Source organism: Penaeus vannamei, chromosome 2 (assembly GCF_042767895.1).
Source record: "Penaeus vannamei isolate JL-2024 chromosome 2, ASM4276789v1, whole genome shotgun sequence".
Classification (NCBI taxonomy): domain Eukaryota; kingdom Metazoa; phylum Arthropoda; class Malacostraca; order Decapoda; family Penaeidae; genus Penaeus; species Penaeus vannamei.
This window is the reverse complement of record NC_091550.1, coordinates 42,774,641-42,792,040: the sequence shown is the minus strand read 5'-3', so window position 1 is coordinate 42,792,040 and position 17,400 is coordinate 42,774,641. Positions and strand designations below refer to the sequence as shown.

The 17,400-nt window shown below is 48.3% G+C and overlaps 1 protein-coding gene across 3 annotated transcripts in view; it reads left to right on the top strand.

The window, feature by feature from the left end:
- The window catches only part of LOC113815864 (delta-like protein B), a 73,712-nt gene extending 58,705 nt beyond the window's left edge, over positions 1–15,007 (top strand). For all 3 annotated transcript variants that reach the window (XM_070133372.1, XM_070133378.1, XM_070133382.1), the window contains exons 3-8: positions 233–529; positions 2,137–2,200; positions 7,559–7,816; positions 8,744–8,804; positions 9,650–11,179; positions 11,399–15,007. In XM_070133372.1, coding sequence (XP_069989473.1) covers positions 233–529; positions 2,137–2,200; positions 7,559–7,816; positions 8,744–8,804; positions 9,650–11,179; positions 11,399–11,612 — 2,424 coding nt within the window. In that variant the 3' untranslated portion in view covers positions 11,613–15,007. The remainder of the gene's footprint in view (positions 1–232; positions 530–2,136; positions 2,201–7,558; positions 7,817–8,743; positions 8,805–9,649; positions 11,180–11,398) is intronic.
- Positions 15,008–17,400: the final 2,393 nt, after the last annotated feature.

The window sequence follows — 17,400 nt, the reverse complement described above, 5'->3', positions numbered from 1 at the left end:
AGTTTGTGATCGAGTGATATCTCAGTGTTGAAGCCTTTGGAAATCGTGGCAGTGTGTGTGGATATATACCATCCAATTTGTATCCGAGTATTCCTTGTGAATGCAAAAAATCCCAAGTCCCCAAAATATACCTTATCCCAAAGTCAGTAGCTTTTAAAATCAAACCCATTTTAACAGAAATATTCACCACGCATTTTACTAACGCAGTCTCCCTTTTGTCTCCTTCCCAAAGACCTCGGCCAACGCCGTGTTCGAACTCCGCCTGAAGAAGTTCTCGAACCGCTTCGGCAAGGACACCGAAGGACATTGTTGCAGCGGCTATCGGAACTCGCAAGGACACTGCACGGGTACTTGCAAGACGAAATTTCGCGTGTGCCTCAAGGTTTACCAAGAAGTTATAGACCCGGAATCGCCATGCACTTTCGGTGAGGCTGAGACTCCGGTCTTGGGCGACAACGAAGTGGATTTCTCCAAAGTGGATTTGCAGGGTTTCCGCAATCCGGTGCCCTTTGAGCTCGCTTCGTGGCAGGTAAGGAAAACGGAAATACAAGAGGAAAAATATGCTTCCATCAAAGTGGATGTGTGTTCTGTGTTGGTGAAGAAGAAATGGAAAATGTTTTGATATATAGTAGTGTTCTTTCTCGAAAATGTGGTATTGATTTAATGTACGGAATATGATGCGAAGAAAACTTAGTGAGCGAAAACACCATACATACGCGAAGTCCCAAAGATTGTGAGAATTGTGTCGAAACTTTGCCGTTTTTGAAGGAGTGTACAGTGCAAGACGACGAGGATAAACAGTGATACAGTGCTATTTGGAATTGTGTTAAGTGAAAAATTGCCTATGTATAGTGAATGAATAGAAAAGAACTACACAAGTGAGAGAGTGAGACAGAAGCAGAGAGAGGAGGAGAGAAAGAGAGAGAAGAGAATTGAGGAGAATAACCTAAGTAAAGAGATGGCGAGTAGAGGTAATAATTTTCCTCTCTCTTATGCCTGTTTACTCACTATTCCTCACTCTCTTTCTCGACTTCTCTTCTCGTTCTGAACGGAGCAAAGTGACCCAACAAGTTTTTTGTCCACTTCTTGTTACAAAGTGCATCTTAATCCTTAAACTCGTGTAGTAAAAGTGCATCGAGCAAAGAAGGAACGTTCCCACGGTTGGAAGTGTGAATGTACAGTGTAAAATCATTTTTCATCTTCTGGTCTTTTTCTTTTCGTATTTCTCGTTTCTTCTACTTCAAAATAAAAAATAATCATTATACCTTTTTGGTGCAAAGAAAGTCCCAAAGAAATCAGTGGAAGAAAACAGAAATGTGATAGAAAGGAAGTGGAAAAAAGTGCATTTTATTTGCCGAGACTGAACACGCTTACCATCAGTGTTCTTGACATAGGCCTATGGTGCTATGGTGAAAAAATGTGCTTCGGCCTGTGTTGAAACAGTAACATCAGTTTCACGGCCTATCACGAGTGCTTAAAATACAACTATGGAAAAAATGTTACCATAGACCATAGTGAAAAAGAAAAGATTTTCTCAACCTCTTCAAGTGAGAAATCAAACCAAAGTGTTAAAAAAAAGAGAACAAACTACACCAGTGATTTTACGAAAGTGGTGATGCACTTTCTAGATAAAATCGAAAGAAGTGAAGCATACACCCATCAGTAGATGAGTGTGAGTGAGTAGTCACAGCAGTTAACCCCGGAAAGCCTGACGGAGGTTGTAAAATCATAAACGACTTTCGTCCAAGTGGTAAAGTGTACCTTACGCTGGTATTGATTGCTTTATGGACCGTTGAGAATCGCTCTAAGGAAAAGCTGTAATAGAAGAGAGAAAATTAAGAAGTTTTCCATTCGAGATTCTTGTATAGAGAGAAGATTGTGTCTTAGAAAAGGTGATGATAATATACTTCTAAAACGGCAAAGAACTTCACAATTGATTGATCACAGCACTTTGGGATTCGTGTTTGTGTGTGTTTATGCGTGTGCGTATTGTGTGTACGTACAAGTTCGATCGCCATATTCCGTTCATTAAGTGTATACCGAAAGAGAAAGAAAGAAATGCATAAATATATATAGTAAAGATATACGAAAGAATACAAGTGCTCATGGTGGAAATTTCTTCCTTTTCTTCAACAGGGAACATTTTCGCTCATCATAGAAGCATGGCACGAAGAACCCAACACAACTGCTACTTATGTTGGTGAGTACTTTCGATGTTTTGTTTATTCATTACTTTGCTTACAACAACTACATAAATTAAGGTTAAATTTAGTTATTTTGAAACCGCGTCGCATCGAGTCCAGATCGAAGATCGTATAGGCCTACCTAACTAATATTATCCTTTCATATTCTGATGTTATTAGTATTTTTATATATTTCTAAACTTTGTAATCATGTGTTGACCTGACTCGCGTCTCTTCGGGTCATCCTAATGTGTATAAGATTATAAACCTTAAGATCTCCTTAGGGATTCGGGGACACAAAAGTTAGGTCAGATGGTCACTTTTTTGAGGCAAGAGAGGTCAGATCATGGGACGACGTAGGATGAAAGGGAAGAAAAAGGAGGAAGAGGAGAGATGGATGATAGAGGGGGAGGGGGGAAGTAGCCTAGGTAAAGAGAGCAGTGTTAGGTCAAAGGGCATTTCAGGTCACTTTGCCGACCCTTCGCGAACGACCTAAGATGGGATTAGCAGAAGGTTTTAATTGTTGGTGCCGCCTCCTCTTGAGAGGTCCGACCCATTAAAGCGAGGTAATCTAGCCCTTCTGGAGGATTGTCGTAAAGGTGGCATTTGAACGACGATCGAATGATGCCTTAATGTTGGGTTGGATTTAGTGGTTCTTTATTTTTATACTTATTTATTCATAGTATTTTGAAAATATAAGCTTCTTATTGATATCCAAGTTCAGAGCATAGATATATAATTATCACGTCAATAGTTCCCTAATGTATAACAATAAAAGCACATAAATTACATCAGCACTCTGTAGCGGACAGCGATTAGCATGTGGTCAGCGGACACCAGATGTAAAGACCCAAAACAATAGCCGATGAAGATAGGGAACAGATGGGAGGAGAGAGAAAAGGGGGGGGGGAGGAGCGAGAGGGAGGGAAGGGAGGATGATGGGGGTGGGGGAAAGAGAGAACTGCGTCCGATAGAAGAAGGGAGGGAGAGGGAAGAGAGAGAGAGAGAGGGAGAGGGAATGGCGGTGCATCCGGTTTCGTTGGAGTCGCTAGTGTTTCAGAATACGCCGAGTTTATCGCCCTCCGAATGAGAGAGAGAGAGAGAGAGAGAGAGAGAGAGAGAGAGAGAGAGAGAGAGAGAGAGAGAGAGAGAGAGAGAGAGAGAGAGAAGTAAGCGTCAATGTAGTTCCCTCCCCCTCCCAAAGATCGAAGTAGGATGTGTGGAAGTTGACGCTCGGTTCATGGGTTTTGTGTGTATGTGTGTAGTACCACAGGACGGCCTTCTGGCACCCGTCGTGTTTATAATGTGGAGTGTGTGCGGTCGCCAGCGTTAAACAAATCTCGATTGTTCCTCCACTCTGTCCATTAGTCGGGAAGAAAGAGAAAAAGAGAGAACAAGTAAAGAAAGATTATGATGATTGAGAAATATTGGTGTTTTATGGATTGATGTTTCCACACCATCACACACACAAAAAACACCTTTGACGATCAGTCTATAGCCACGTAAAGGAGCGAGGGTTTCGGGGGAGAAAGATCGCTGGCGGGGGCTTAATAAGTCCCATTAGGTGGCTTGGGGGTTAGGAGGAGGGTCGGAGGGAGAGGGGGACTGGCAGGATATTAGTGGTCGCCCCGGGGCAAGACGGGACGCTCAGGAACCCCCAGGCGGTGTAGGATACCCGCCCTTAGGAACTCCACCAACTGCTGACAACCCGCTCCTGCGTGTGTGTGTGTGTGTGTGTTGGTGCGTGTTCGAATATCGCCCCCTGTCTTTTTCCTCTCGCTGTCTATGTGAGGAATATTTGTGTTGGATGTTAGTCTGTCGGTTTGGGTCCTTCGAAGCTGTAAGGTTTGGTAAAAGGGAGCGAAAGAGGTAAAGAGAGAGAGAGAAGAGAAGAGGGAGAACGTCACAACGGTAGCTTTGTTAGGGAGCGTTTTACAGACGTCCTTTTTCGTAGCTTTTAACCACGTGTGTCTCCTTCCGTTCGCCTAATCCCTTCGCCTTTTTTAGTGTTGTTGGTTCTCGCTGTTGCTGCTGTTGCAAATTCGCCTCTTCTTCTTCTCACGCTCTTTAGCTCTCCCCCTTCCTTCTCTCCCTCCCTCCCTCCTCCCTTCCCTTCCTGCCTCGCTTCCCCGCCCCACTCTTAGTCCCGGCTTACTTTCCTACCAACCTACCTACTTTACCTTTCCCCCCTTCCGCTATTCTCCCTTCCTCCTCGCCTTCCCTTCCCTCTCTTTCGCTCGCCCCCTTTTCCTTCCTTTCCTCCCCTTTCCATGACGACACACTCCAGCGCTTGACCGAACCGCTGTAATTTCCTCCTGTATCTTTCCCCCCGAGTGTGTTGTAATGCGATAGAACACAGGAAAACGATATATGGTTATCATTACACGTGTTTCCCTCCCCCCTTCCCCCCCCTCTCTCTCTCTCTCCCCACCTACTCCCCGTTTCCCCCTCTCACCTCTACCTCCGTCCTCCACTTTTGGTCTGGCTTCCCGGTTCTCTCTCTCTCTCTCTCTCTCTCTCTCTCTCTCTCTCTCTCTCTCTCTCTCTCTCTCTCTCTCTCTCTCTCTCTCTCTCTCTCTCTCTCTCTATCCCCAATCTCCTCGTTTTCTTATCTCTCCTCTTCCTCCTGCTCATGTTCTCTTTCCCCTCTTATTCCTATCCCTCCCATTCCTCCTCTTCCTCTGTCGCTCTCTCACACACACACTATTGTCAAACGTTTTTGCCTCCGTCGCTCCGTTCATTCGCCTGCGCGCGAGAGAGCATCCACCGCCGTCGGAGCAACAGAGGTGAGACGGACGTGGGTGTTCCTCCTCCTCCTTCTCCTCCTCCTCCTTCTTCTTCTTCTTATCTTCTTATGCTTCTTCTCTTCTGCTTTACGTCTTCTTCCTCTCTCCGTGCGAATGAGGTGAGAATAAGGATTAGGAGGAAGAGGAGGGAGGAGGAGGTAGGAGGAGAGGGGGTCGTTATGTAGTCTCCTCTGTAGACTCCTTGAGACGTTCACTCACTCACGAGGAAGGAACGTCCAGTTTTTGCTCCTTGGCCGCCTCCCTTTTTGTTTACATGTGTGTGTGTGTGCGCGAGTGCGTGTGCGTCTTTTAATGGGCCGCGATCGTGGGTAGGCATTTCTCTCTCTTACCTTCCTGTAGGCAAGGTGGAGTAGTTAAGTAATTTTTTTTTTGTAAGTTTTCATGTTTTTCTCGTTCTCTTCTCTTTTCTTCACTTGTCTATACAGACCTTCCTCTTTTTGCCTCTTTCCCCTCCGTCTACCGACCCCTTTCCTCCCCCCCCCCCCTGCGAGAAATCCATTTCCTGTGCTAAGAGTCGGAGTAAACTCACCAATTTAGCGTGAACGGAGAAAAGATGGGGACCTTTGGGCATGGGGGGGAGAGAGAGAGAGAGAGAGAGAGAGAGAGAGAGAGAGAGAGAGAGAGAGAGAGAGAGAGAGAGAGAGAGAAGGGAAAATGGGGTATGGAGAGGGTATTGATAGGGTTGGGGGTAGGGGGTAGGAAGGGGCAGGCATTCGAGAGCGTTCTAACGACTTCTTGGGCAGTTTCAGGTAGTTAGTTTTCTTCTCTCTCTCCCCCTCCCTTATTCCTCTCCTATTTCGCTCTCAACTCGAGTCTTTAGCCCCCCCCCTTTTCTCTCTCTCTCTCTCTCTCTCTCTGTCTGTCTCTCTGTCTGTCTCTCTGTCTCTGTCTCTCTGTCTCTCTGTCTCTCTGTCTCTCTCTCTCTCTCTCTCTCTCTCTCCTTCACCAAAATATAAATAGACGGACAAATAACAATATCGAAGCGTTCCCAGCCCTTTGAAGAACAGCAACTATCTGTGTTCTCCCTGTTCTCCCTGTTCTCCCGTGCTTCTGTTCGTTCGTTGCTTTTTCCCATGGCCTGTGTTGCACGGGGCACGGCGATGACTAACAGCTTAAACGTGGCAATTGCAGCCGTGCTTTAGGCAGGTACGGGGGAGGGAGGAGGGAGGGAGGGAGGGAGGGAGGGGAGGGACTTACAGCTGGTTGGTTCCTTCTTGTTCTTTTTTTTTCTTCTCCCGTTTCTCTTGTTTTATTTGCTTGTTCTTTTGTTTTGTTTTTTTCTTTCTCTGTTCTCTTTGGTTCTTCGTCTCTTCTTTTTTTTCCTTTGAGAGGATGTTATTTTTTTCCGGTAGATTCAAACGACCTTGTAAGATCGTATAGTTTAAGTTGGAAAAAGATAGCAAAACGTGGCATTTAAACGAGAGAGAGAGAGAGAGAGAGAGAGAGAGAGAGAGAGAGAGAGAGAGAGAGAGAGAGAGAGAGAGAGTAAAAAGAAGAAAAAATTAAGAGAAACATTTGGTACCTGCGTGTACCGATACCTAAGTGGTTGGGCATTGTGTATGCAGGGCAACACACGTAACTTCGCTCCTCCCTCCCTCCCAGCCTCTTCCTCCCTCCCTCCCTCCCTGCCCCCTCGCATCACCCTCCCTCGCCCTCCCTCCCTCCCGCTCCCTCGCCCGCCCTCCCTCCCTCCCTCCTCTCCCTCCCGCTCCCTCGCCCGCCCTCCCTCCCTGGCAAGACCCAGCAGCTCGCCAGACACTTTCCCACGCTCCCATGCACTTCAAGTCATGCAGCCAGCGCCATGCACACCTCTCCTCCCCCCCTCCCGCTCCCTCCTCCTCCTCCCTCCCCCTCTCCCTTCTCCGCGCCTCCTTCGCTATTTCTTACGCTCTCTCTTCTTCCTCATCTTCCATCTTCTCCTCCTCCTCCTCCTCCCTTTTATTACCAGTTTCTTCTTCACCTTTTCCTCCCTCACCACGTCCTTGTTTTATCCGTTATTATGTGTTTCTCACGAGTTCCTCTTTTTCCTCTTTATCGGGTTGTGTTCTCACGACAAGGGAGGTCTGGACTCGATGCGCGCGCGCGCCCACGCACACAGGAGATTCACCGAGCATATCGATGAAAAAATTACATCTTTGCCTTTTTATCAGTCTTCGCTTCTCCCTTTTTTTCTTCCGATATTTTTATGTAGATTATCCACGCTCGGTTTCCCATGCCGGAGATGCACTCTGGAAGAAATATGCGGTTTTTAATGTGTTATGGTCGATGCCTCTACGTATCTGCGGAGGCGCGGTTTCATGTAGTCATTTTAGGTTTGCGGGGTTTTTTTGGCACGCCCCCTTTGCCGCCTCATAATGACTCTCTCACTCACACTCGCATCCCCACCTTCTCCCCCTCATAATCCATCTCCCCACCTCTCCCCACATCATTCTCCATCACCACCACCATCTCCTCCCTTCATTCTCCACCCTCCCACCTTCATTCTCCATCTCCACCATCCCCCCCCCCCCTCTCACAGCCACCCCCATAACCCCACGACTGACCCCTCCCCCCTCTCTCCCCCCCCAGAACCGGCCCTGATCACCCGCCTGATGATCCAGCGGTGGCTCGACCTCGGGGAAGAGTGGACGGGCGACGACCACCGCACCTCGCACTCGTCGCTCTCCTACGAGTTCCGAGTGACCTGCCAGGAGAACTACTACGGCGAGGGCTGCCGGAAGTGGTGCAAGCCGAGGAACGACTCCTTCGGCCGCTACGTGTGCGACGACCAGGGCGAGTACGTGTGCCTCGACGGGTGGCAGGGACCCGATAACTACTGTCTCAAACGTGAGTATTTGGAGTTTTCTTTTTTTTTTTTCTTCTGGATTTGAGGGTTTTTTTCTTGGATTTGTTTACTTTTTCTATTTTTTTTCTTCACTATTGATTGCCTTTCTGTTTCTTTGGCTTTTTTATTGTCTCTTTTTCTCTATCTTTGCCGCACATGTTGTAGTTCGACGCGACGCCAGGGTAACACGTGGTTTTGGTTAATTGTTGTTGTTGTTTACCGTCGTCCCGAGTCGTGTCCGCCGCCGCCGCCAGATGGCAGGGCTACGAGGGAAAGAGGGGGGGGGAAGGGGGGGTACAGCGGGTAGTAGTGTGACGTCACGCGTTCGCAGCTGCTACCCGCGCTCACAACGCCTCGCCGCGGTTCATTTAGTTTCACTCCTCATTCACTCTTTTTTTTTTCTTTCTCCAAAAATAAAAATAATGAAGAACAAGAAAGAGTTGGGATATTGGATTTTTTTTCTCTCTCTCTTGGGCAACAAAGCGGTCTCGTCTTGGGATTCAACTTCTCTGAATCACACGCTCTTAAATGATTTTTTTTTCTCTCTCTCTTCTCGTCTTCTCCGAGTTGAGGTGTTTGGCGAGGTGTTTGATGCCATGCGGGAGGGCAAGCCGGGGGGGGGGGAGGAGAAGGGAGGAGGGGAGGGACAGATGTCACAAGCAGATGTGCGTTCGAAGCTTTTCTTTCTTTCTTTCTTTCTTTCTTTTTCTTATCTGTTAGGCCCGGTTTATCGTCAATGTGCGACTTTCGTTTTTATTGATCCTTCGCTTCCTCCTTGTTCCTCTTAGACCCTTCCCACACTTCTTTTTCGAATAAATTCTCTCTTTTGTCATTTTTTTTTAAGTCGTTGATATGAATGCGCATCTCAATATCTTCTCCGAGAGGTAGGCAATGCATAACTAATTTTTTTTTCCTTTCTCTCCCCGTAGCCATCTGTAGCCCCGGTTGCCACGAGTCCACCGGGTACTGCGACCAGCCCAACGAGTGCAAGTGAGTATTGCTTCGGTTATTACCACCGGGGGAGGGAGTGTGGAGGGGGGGGGAAGGTTATTATCACCAGGGAGGGAGGGAGGGAGGGTATTGTCATGGGGGAATATTGTTGTTGTTTTTTTTTTTCTTTATTTTCGTCGCTTCAGGGAAGGGGGGGGGGGGGGGGAAGAGGGGGGTAGAGGGGAGAGATCAGGAAAAAGGACAAAGAGGGAGGAGGAGGAGGAGGGGAAGAGGAAACCGACCTCCTTACGTTTTATTGTTGTTTAACTTGAGGTCCCTCAACCCCTTGGCTAGTGTATCCCCTTACCGCCGAACCGTTCCCTCCTCCCCTACCCGCACTCCTTCTCCCTCCCTACTCCTCTTTCCTCCCTCTTTCCCTCCCGCTCTTTCCTCTTTCCCTTAGGTAAAAGTCAGTTACAGGGGAGGGGGGATCAAGACATGAATTTAAACAGAAGCTCAGGAAGGGGGAAAACGGAGGGTGTTGGGACGAATAAGAAGTCGAAAAGAGAGGCCAAAGAGGAATAGGGGGAGGAGGAGGAGGTGAAGGAGACGAGGAGGAGCTTGTAAGAGGACGCCGAGATCAGGTGTCACTTCCTTGGCGAAGGGCATCATGGGAAGGAAGCCCCGCGAGGCCCGACGAACACTATTGCCGGTCGGAGGACAAGGAGGAGGAGGAGAGGGCAAGAGGTGGCTTCGATGACTTTATAATTAGCCTCTTTTTTCCTCTTCGTGGGACGGGCGGGGCGCGGGAGAGGGCCTGCGTTGATTTGCTCATATATGGTTTTCTTATTCTTGTCTTTGTTTCACTCGTCGCGTGGCTAACGACTCGTTTTCCTCTCCTGCAGGTGCCACAGCGGGTGGAAGGGCCCGAACTGCGACCAGTGCCAGGTGTACCCCGGCTGCCTCCACGGCACCTGCGAGAAGCAGTGGCAGTGCAACTGCATCGAGGGCTGGGGCGGCCTCTTCTGCAACCAGGACCTCAACTTCTGCACCAACCACCGCCCGTGCAAGAACGGCGCCACCTGCTTCAACACGGCCCCGGGCTCGTACTCGTGCGAGTGCCCGCCGGGCTTCTCGGGCACCATCTGCGAGATCATCAACGACACGTGCGCCAACACGCCGTGCCGCAACGGGGGCACGTGCCTGGACGCGGGCGACGACCAGTTCGTGTGCCAGTGCCCCTCGGGCTTCACCGGCCAGTACTGCGAGATCTCCGGGCAGTCGTGCTCCGACCGGCCGTGCCTCAACGGTGCCTCCTGCTCCGACACAGCCACCGGCTACGAGTGCCACTGCCGCGCCGGCTACGAGGGCACCAGCTGCGAGCGCCCCGTCAACGAGTGCGCGTCGGACCCCTGTCTCAACGGCGGCTCGTGCGTGGACGAGCACGACGGCTTCCAGTGCGTGTGCCCCGTCGGCTACACGGGCGACCGCTGCCAGACCAACGTGGACGACTGCGCGCACCGGCCGTGCCTCAACGGCGGCACGTGCATCGACGGCCTCGACTCGTTCACGTGCCGCTGCATCCCCGGCTTCCTGGGCACGCTGTGCCAGACCAACGTGGACGACTGCCGCACGCAGCCCTGCGCCAACGGCGGCACCTGCGTGGACGGCGTCAACGACTTCTCATGCGAGTGTCGGCCCGGCTGGGGCGGCCGTCAGTGCACGACGCGTGTGCCCGTGCCCGTGTCGCCGTGTGCGTCGGCGCCGTGCCACAACGGCGGCTACTGCGTGGAGGCGCCCGAGCTGGCCGTGGGCTTCCAGTGCACGTGCCCGAGCGGGCTGGGCGGCCCCTTCTGCACGGTGGTGACCAAGCCGGCGCCGCAGGTGGACGTGGACGCGTCACCCATGTCGGCGGCGCAGGTGGTGCTGGTGGTGACCTTCAGCGTGGCCGTGCCCGTGCTGGCCGTGGTGTCGGCGCTGGCCATCGTGTGCATGAAGCGGCGCAGGAGGCGCGAGCGCGCGCGCCAGGACGAGGAGGCGCGGCGCCAGAACGAGCAGAACATGGTGCACAACGCCGTCAACGCCGCCAACAACAAGTGCCTGGAGGACCACATGATCATCAACTCGCTCGACTACCCGGCCAAGCCGCTCAACACGCAGCACCACGCGCTGCCGCACCTGCAGGGCGGCCACCACCTGCACCTGCACGAGCCCGACGCCAAGAAGGCCGTCGAGAACACGTACAGCATCGTGCCGGCGAGGAGCACCAAGACCATCAACACCGACGTGTCGCGCCTCTCGCTCGCCGACTGCCTCGAGAAGGGCCTCGACGCTCCCGCCCACGCCCCTGCCTGCCGCGGGACGCCCACCTCGGAGCTCAACGCGCCCTGCAAGGTGCTCCCCGAACCCCCCCTCCCGCGAGTCCACAGCCACAGGTAAGCACGCCTTCGGCAATCAGTCTCTCTCACAAAGTCCTCAGACGAAACCTTATCTGAAATATTGTCTTCTGCCTCTCCCTCTCCCTCTCTCTTCCTCTTCTCCCTCTCTCCCATGCACTCGGACCGCCCCTAACCCCCCTTTCTCTCTCTCTTTCTCTTCTCCCTCTCTCCCATGCACTCGGATCGCCCCTAACCCCCCTTCTCTCTCTCCCGCAGCGATGTGTACAGCAAGCGCAACAGCCTCATCGGCAGCGGAGGCGGCGGAGGCGGAGGCGGAGTGGGCAGCGGTGGAGGCGGCAGCTGCGACATCCACACCTCCACCAACACGTTAACCTCCACCTGTACGCCTTCCACCTGTACCACGCCGTCAAGTGTGTTCGTTATAGAGGAACATTATGATGATGAGAATTACATTGCCACGGAGGTTTAGTGATTCGTTCAAATAATTACGTTTTTTTCTTCGAACTCTACGATGCCTGTAGAAAAGAGAAGAACGAAAAAAGTGAAAGTGAAGAGAAGAGGATGATTTAAGAGAGAGAAAATAATTGACTCTGTGCGATTCTTCTTCGTCTTCATAAGTGTTTAAAAAAAAGTAAGCAGAAAAAAAAGCAAATAAAATTTTGCCCCCGAAAAAAATAAAACATTTTTTTGCTAGTGACGCCAAAAAAAGAGAAACCAAGACTTCTATTACAATTGATAGTATTATTAATTATTATTATTTTCGTTGTTGTTTTCGCCTTCTGGAAGGTGGTGGACGGAGGTTGTGAAAAGGAGGAAAGTACACGAGTTCCCTTCTTCTCGACCTCACGCGTGCAAGGAAGCCACAGCCCCGCAGAAGCCCCGAAAGAAAAGAAACGAAAACAAACAAACTGAAATACTGAAGTGATGTTTTTCACTTCTCTTTAGTCCCAAGCACATCCAAAGATGTTTTAATTTAGGAGCTATCATTACTATTTACTACTTCTACTCTAGTTATGGCTATCTCTTCTCCTTATTTTCGCCGCCTTTCTCTCTCTCTGTTCTTTCTTTTTTTTTGCAAATGTGTTATTTTATTTATTGTTAAAAATAAATCGATTTTTTTTCTCTCACACTCTCTCTTTTTTTTAATTATATATAAATATATATATGTACACTGTAACTTGTGGTATGTGGAATGTGGTACAAAAAATTGTGTTTATATTGTAGTGCCTTCCATGTGAACAGTGGAAATGAACAGTGAACAAATGAACGAAGAAGTATTGTTGTTGTTTAAAGGAGCAAGCACAGTGGCAAAGGGGAGGAGTTTGGTGTGTTTGTGCGAGGAAAACAAGGGACTTAATCAAGCAGACAGTTGCAAGCAAGTAAACAAGGAAGCGACAACACGAAACAAAGATTTTGTTTTTGTTTGTGCTCTCGCGACTGTTTGTTTGTTGTTGTTTTTTTTGTTTAGGAGATAGTGAAATAGCGAAGATATCCACACCGCAAAAAAAGAAGAATTGTGATGAGGAACGGTGGTGACGTCATGACGATGATGGTGACATGATAGTGATGATGGTGAAACCTGTGGTCCTTTTATATATATATATATTTTTTGTGGTCTGTGTATGGAGGCTAATTCATCCCCCTCCCCACCCCTCTTCCCCCTTCTTCCCCTCTCCCTCTCTTCCTATTTCATCTCCGCCCTTCCTACCCACCTCTCCCCCCCCTTTATATGCCGGTTGCCCCCTTTGTCGCTGTGTTGAAGTGTAGTGTGCTGTATAGTGAGAGATACGAACGCTTGTGTCAAATCCACGAAGATATAGTGAGATGAGAGAGAGAGAGAGAGAGAAGAGGGCGAGGGAGAGAAAGATGGGAGAGGAGAGTGTTGAGTGGGGGTGAGAATGAGAGAAAGAGAGAGAGAGATGGGAGATTTAGTGGAAAGAAATATCTTTTCACTTTTTTTTCTCTCTCACTCTTTTAATCTCTTTCCATTTAAATCACACTCGCGCTCATTTACTATTCTCTCCTTTCTTTCTCTCTCTTCCCCCTCCTCTCTTTCTCCCCCCTCCCCCCCTTTTTTCCTCTCCCCCACACAGATCGATCTCAGAGTGATGTTGTGTAGATGTGCCCTTCCCTCCCCCCCTCCTTTCTTCCTCCCTCCCCCATTCCCCCTTCCCTCTTCCCCTCCTCATATTCATATCTGTTATCAGTGATATTCTCTGTTCTCAATATGTTCTCACGCATTTCAAAGCAGGCTTATTCTCATTCAGAAAAAAAAAGAAATTGCCTTTAAAAATAACTGCACGGGCATTATACAAATTCCCGAAGACGTGGCAACACTGGAAGTAAAAAAAAAAAGAAAAAAGGTTTACAAAAAGTGCTAATGTTGTTTCGTATATATGAAAAGTATATAAGAAAGGTTTCAAGAGTATCAAGGTGGATTTAAACCTAACAGAATATTTTTGTAAGCTTCCATCCATTTATGTTTTTTGCTTAAATTTATATGTATTTTTTTTCATTTACCAGCAAAATCACACAAGAATGTTTTGCCAAAGCTTCTTGGGTATTTCTCTCTCTCTCTCTCTCTCTCTCTCTCTCTCTCTTTCTCTCTCTCTCTCTCTCTCTCTCTCTCTCTCTCTCTCTCTCTCTCTCTCTCTCTCTCTCTCTTTCACCCATCGAAGCACAACCAGTATATAAGTATAGGTATTTATAAGTATTTGCTGGTAATTGAAGAAATTTTAAAAAATGAAGATTAATAAATTGAACTGATGAAAACGAGAGAACATAGAGAAAAAGCATTAGATCAATTATTGTGCTTCCCCCCTCTCCCTCCCTTCTCTTCTCGCCCCCTCCCCCCTTCCCCCCCTTTCCCCTCACCCTGGCATGTTCCTTGTTAGTTGATAGTTCCTCGAAATGAGCGGACTAATTCCTAAGTCATCCAATAAAATCTTTCTCTTAGTCAAGAATGTTTGTCTGTTATTATTATTATTATTATCATTATTATCATTAATTATTATTTTTTTCTCCTCATTTTTCCCCTTTATTTCCATTCTGTGCATATTAGTTTCATTTTCTCCTGTGTGAAGAAGTGTTTGATCTTTTTTTGATTTTGTTTTTTTTTGTGTATGTACATATATAGATATATATGTGTGTTTTATATATACAGGATATATATATGTTTATATGTATACTTTTATTGACAAACTATTGCCTTCAGTGTGAAGTTGTTGTCAGTAAGATTAATTTCTTTCTCTCTCTTTTTTTAAATATCCATGTATGCATTAGTCAGCTGATTGATTCTGATGCACATTTGAACATATTAATTATCTATATATTTCAATTTTCGTTTTCCAAAGAGATGACCAAAATGCATTTATTTTATTTTATGTTTTCCTGTATTTTTTATTTGGCTTTTTTTTTCTTTAATAGTTTTTTTTCTCATCTTTCATGTTTGTGCTAAAAAAATATAATGATAATAACGTAGAGGAGTTTAGAAGTTTAGCAGAGTTTGTCTTAAATATGTTTGTGATGTTCCAATTGATGTTTTTTGTAAGCTGAAGTAAACAAAACAAAAAAGTCAAACCCAAAAAAATGAAGTTAAAGCCAAGAAGAAAAAAAATCTATGTTCGTTGTTTCTTTTTTTTATTAGAGAAAAAAAGAGAAAGAGAGAGAGAAAAAAAATACACACTTGGTCACAGTGGGGTTAATGTCTCAATAATTATGTACGGAAGGTGTGTACGTTGTACTTTTGTGTACATTGTACGCTTAGAGAGTATTTAAAAAGAAATTGTAAATATGATGTATATCTGATGTGTATATAAATCGTGTCCTCTGGAGGGAATAAAGTAAAAACCTATTTTTTCAAAACTTTTGTGTTTACTTAAGCGATTCCTGCGGTTGCAATGAAAATGGATTGCGTGTTTCATGACGAAGCATTATTAATAATAAAATCCAGAAAAAAAGGAATAAAAAGATAAACGATGCTGATATTAATGATGAAAATATAAATGATGCTAATACTAATGATGATGAAATGTATAAAGATACGAACTCAAATACAAAAAAAGTTTAAAATGAACCGACAATGATAAAAAACATGCATACAGACATTATATAATATATATATACATATATATGTTTATAGATCAAAAATAAAAACAAAATTGGCATAGAAAAAGGTAACCTACTGCTTCATTAAGGAGTACGTGTTTCCTTGCAAATTGCTTAACCATGACTCTGTCTGACGTGTGTGTGTGTGTGTGTGACAGAGAGAGAGAGAGAGAGAGAGAGAGAGAGAGAGAGAGAGAGAGAGAGAGAGAGAGAGAAAGAAAGAAAGAAAGAAAGAAAGAAAGAAAGAAAGAAAGAAAGAAAGAAAGAAAGAAAGAAAGAAAGAAAGAAAGAAAGAAAGAAAGAAAGAAAGAAAGAAAGAAAGAAAGAAAGAAAGAAAGAAAGAAAGAAAGAGAGAGAGAGAGACACACACACCGGCAGAGAAAAAGGCAAGTCCATATGCGTCTCTACACGAGCGTAAATGCGTGTACCTGAGTGCAACCGATTCCGCAGCAGCCTTGCAACAAAAGTACCTTATAAGGGCACAGCCTGGGGCGACCGATGTACGTGTGTGCGGAGGTCAGTCAACGTTGCAAAGAACAGGTGGGTAGCGTGGGAATATTGCAGCTCTTCGAAGCGGTGGGGGAGGGGGTGGGGGTGAAGGTGAGGGGGGAGAGGGTGAGGGGGAGGAGTGGAGAGGGTTGGAAGGTTGGGAGGGGACGGGGGTAGGGGGGAGAGGGAAGGTTGGGAGGAGACGGGGTAGAGGGGAGGAGAGGGTTGGAAGGTTGGGAGGGGGTGGGGGTGAGGAGGAGGAGTGGGGAGGGTTGGAAGGTTGGGAGGGGACGGGGGTAGGGGGAGGAGAGGGTTGGTAGAGGGTAGGGGGAGGGTAAGGGAAGGTTATAGTAATGGGGGGTGGGGGGTGGGAGGGGGAAGTAGTGGGGAGGTTAATGGAGTTAAGAAAGGGGTTGTCTTTGGGTGAGAGAGGAGGAGGAGGAGGAGGAGAGGGGGGTTAATGGAGTTAGGGAGGGGGTGGGGGGAGGGGACAGGGGGTACTTCCCATCGCTAAAACAGGAGGAGGAAAAGAAGAGGGGGAGGGGGGAAGGGGGAAGAGGGAGGAGGAATTAGCAGGAAAAGGGAAGGGGAGGCAAGGGTGGGATGGGAGGAAGGGAAATGGATATAAAAACGTGCGGATAATGGAAGGAAAAAAGAGAGGGAGAAAGAGGAAGCGAAGAGGAAAAAAGGAAGGAAGAGGAGGAAGAAAAAGGGGGAAAGAAGAGGAAGACAGAAAAAGTGATAATGGGGAGCGAAAGAGAGTGCAAGAAGAGGAGGAGGAAGGAGAGGGGAGAAGAGATTCAGCAAGAGTAAAATGAAGGGAAGGAAGGAGGAGAGAAGAGAAAAGAGGAAGACCCTTCACCCCCTCCCCTCCAACTTCCCTCCCTTATCCCTGTTTCCTCCTTCTTCCTTTCTTTCTTTATCATCCTTATTATTCCCATTCCTCTCTTCCCTCCCTCCCTTCCCTTCCCCCTCCCCCCCCCTCCCCCCCTCCCTCCCCTCCTTCATTCCCTCCCCTCCCTCCCATCCTTTCTTCCTTCCCTCCTTGCTCTCCCTCGCTCCTTCCCTTCCCCCCTCCTTCCTTCCCTCCCTCCCTCCTTCCCTCCTTCCCTCCCTCACCCGCAACCAACCCGGCGTTCCCTTGGGTGAGCTTGAGCGCTGGGAAACCGAGGCAAAGGTCGCAGCGGGCCAACAAAGAGCGGTAACTAGTCTCTTCTCTCGGAGGGGGAGGAGGAGGAGGAGGAGGAGGAAGGGAGGAGGGAAGGAGGACGGAGGGAGGAAGGGAGGAGGACGGGAGGAGGGGAGGATGGGAGGAAGGGAGGAGGGGATGGGAGGAGAGGGGAGGGAAGGGAGGAGGAGGAGCAGGATGGAGGACGGGAGGGGAGGGCGAAGAGGTCAGGCCCCGCCTCGCACATAAGACCGAGTCGCCCGTGCAGTCGGGTCGCCGCCGAGTCGCCTCCCCGTCGTGGAGGTCATCTTGCCAGCAGATCTTACGATTCAGCCGTCCGCCATTATTTCGGCGCTGTCACGTGACGCGGCGACGTGACGTAAGGCCGCGTAACGTAGGTGCGGACGGGGGCGTCACGCTCGGTGAGTGGCCCCGGCGGAGTGCGCGGTGCTTTTTATGAATGACTCCGCGGGTGAGCGCCCCGGGGCACGCG